The sequence below is a fragment of the Macadamia integrifolia genome, chromosome 8 (assembly GCF_013358625.1).
Source record: "Macadamia integrifolia cultivar HAES 741 chromosome 8, SCU_Mint_v3, whole genome shotgun sequence".
Lineage (NCBI taxonomy): Eukaryota > Viridiplantae > Streptophyta > Magnoliopsida > Proteales > Proteaceae > Macadamia > Macadamia integrifolia.
The window spans coordinates 13,732,560-13,735,335 of record NC_056564.1 but is presented as its reverse complement, the minus strand read 5'-3'; the positions used below and the strand labels follow the sequence as shown (position 1 = coordinate 13,735,335).

The following is a 2,776-nucleotide window of genomic DNA, read 5'->3' as shown; positions in this document are numbered from 1 at the left end:
CACCATTTTTTTTTTTTTTACTATCAATAACTCTTCTTCAGCCCAGCTGGGGCAGAATAATAAAGCAATTACAAATAACTGTAGCATAGCAAAAATGATCTTCTTGTCATTCATATGTTTGCTTGGGGTTATTGTGGTTTTTCTGGGAGAATCGAAGGTTGCATCTTTGATGCGCTGCTAGTACAAGGATAAGAATCTCAAACTTTACCATATTTGGTAAATATACTTTTCAATGTAAATTTATTTTACTTTCAAATCAAAGGAATGTGACCGCAAAGTAAATTGAAATCTAATAACCAAATTTGGTATGTCTTGGAGTTAGTTGCAACACCATGTGAGGTGATGATTATAAAATTTTCCTTTTTAGTCATAATTTGATTTTACTTCCCTTACCTTTAATGGAGCCATTAGGTTTAATGTTAAGTATCCATATTGTTAACTTTGAAAGGAACAGCAGAATGAAAGCAAATATATTATTATTTAAAAAAGATGAAAACAATGACTATTTACTAGAAAAAGAATTGAAGCTAATAATGCCGTTAAACCTTGGAGAGGTAGTAAGCAGCAGCATATTTTCTGCAGAACATGATAAATATGATTGTATTACCTAGGCCAAATATCTAGTTGTTTTTGGGAACCATATTTGACAGAATAGCTTAACAATTCTAATGCCTATGCATGATGTTTGGAATTGGAAATTTTTGTGTAAAAATGAAATCTCGAAACCAGTTAAATTATGTGACGGTGTGGAGATTCACTTGTATGTTTACCCAATCTAGATCTCTTGGTATTGTTATAAAGTTTCTGAGGAGATTCAGTATCTACGTCTGTCAGAGTGTTAGCATCCCATACTTCATGGATGCTGTGCTACAAACTTCTAATATCTGTGCAAGTATAACAAAACATAAGATGGATATATTATGTTTGCATAACATTTGCGTAAGAACACAATAAGGTTAGAGTGATGGAGTCAAATTACCTGGATATACTGGGAAAATAAACTAGAGAAGATTGCCTTATTGAAATATGTCAACATGCCCAAACTTATTGGTATTTGAGTTCTATAGTTCATTTCTATTCTATTTTTCCCCCTAATTTTTATTGGGGGATTCATAAATCATTCAATCAAATCACTGGCTTTAACTTTACTAGTGATAATTTTATCTGGACAGGACATATGTTGGGCTAATTCCTTCCTATTTCACAATGATGCAGGGGCGCATGTTATTGCCATTAAATATGACAACTGATGATGGACCTATTTATGTAAATGCTAAGCAGTACCATGGAATCATTAGGCGTAGGCAGTCTAGGGCAAAGGCTGAGATGGAGAATAAAGTGATCAAAGCTCGGAAGGTACAGTTCTTTTATCTGTCTGAACCTGTGAATCATATTCCAAATTCCAAAAAGTTAAAAGAGAATTTTCATTTAATTTGTGAGAGTGGCCAATCTTAAGATTTGTAGTTGCTACTTGCTAGAATGTGGAGCACTAGGATATGTCTTTACATACCCGTGCACCTATGATCTTCTGCATGTGGTATGGAAGCATGGAATTAAGCCCAACAGATCGAGAGTTGATGTATGAGATGATTAGAAATATCTGAGATGTTGACTCCATTAAAGTATTTAATCTCCAGTCATCCAGAGGAGAAGGCGGGGACTAATTGTTCTGTATCCCTTGAATGGCCAAAAACATTAATGTGAGGTGGTTAGTTTGGATGGTCTATCCAAATAGCGTTGCTTGTTTGATCACTTCAATAGCATGTTTTGTTTGTCATGCTTATTATTCTTTTCCTCTTGAATGGGCAACATTTTTTCAATTGTTTCATTGATCTAGGCTTGAATTTTCTTCTACACAGCCATATCTACATGAATCACGCCATCTCCACGCAATGCGTCGAGCAAGAGGATGTGGAGGCCGCTTCCTGAACAAGAACGCAAAAAGTTGGAAGGGTGGGAGTGATACTGGCAAAGCAGCTGATCAGAGGCAATTTTCGCTATCTGATGGCTCTCCAAGTTCTGAAGTTTTGCAATCTGACAGTGGAAACCTAAATTCATCAAAGGAGGCATCTGGTGGTGGGTCAAATCTATCAGGGTCAGATGTTACTAGCGTGTACTCTGGAGATGTCAATCACTTTCAGATTGAGCATCTCCGCTCATCTCCCTTCCGCTCTTTCTCAAACATTATGAGTAGTGGGCAGGGTATCAATATGCCCAACAAGTGGGTTGCAGCAGATGGCCGCTGCGACCTCCTCAAAGTTTGAATGCAGGGTTGACATTGGGGTTGTGTAGATTGTAGCTTCAGTTTGTCAGCTTTGCAGAAAGCGTTAGAGCTGAGGCTAAATCCTACTTGAGCAACCCCATCCCTGCAGCAGCTAAATGGAGGAGCTATGTTGCAATGCTCTTTTTGGGTGTTGCAATAGGCTCTGGTTAAGTGATTGTCACACCACCATTTTTTTGCTGTTGTCAAAAGGCAAATCATTCTTGGCTCTTACATTGAGGTTCTTCTGGTAACCCACAGTCTTAGTGCTGTCGATGGTGCTGAGGACAACCTTAATGTATTGTAAAAAAAACATTCCCATCAGGATGTTGGGTCTTGATCAGTTGTTGGGTAGAATCTGGAAGTTTGGATTGTTATGTTTGTGTTAAATTAAAAGATTGTGTGGGACTAAGTATGTTGGGTCTTGTTAGGTTCTAACACTTATTTCTGTTGTTTGGATGTCTGAACTCTATATAAGACCATATATTGTATGAATATTTGGGGTGTTGTGTGCCA

General features: G+C 37.4%; 1 protein-coding gene across 1 annotated transcript in view; it reads left to right on the top strand.

Moving 5' to 3' along the window:
* Positions 1-2,776, top strand: part of LOC122086041 (nuclear transcription factor Y subunit A-10-like) — a 7,874-nt gene extending 5,098 nt beyond the window's left edge. Inside the window, exons 5-6 of the mRNA XM_042654728.1 lie at positions 1,216-1,356; positions 1,860-2,776. Coding sequence (XP_042510662.1) covers positions 1,216-1,356; positions 1,860-2,264 — 546 coding nt within the window. The 3' untranslated portion in view covers positions 2,265-2,776. The remainder of the gene's footprint in view (positions 1-1,215; positions 1,357-1,859) is intronic.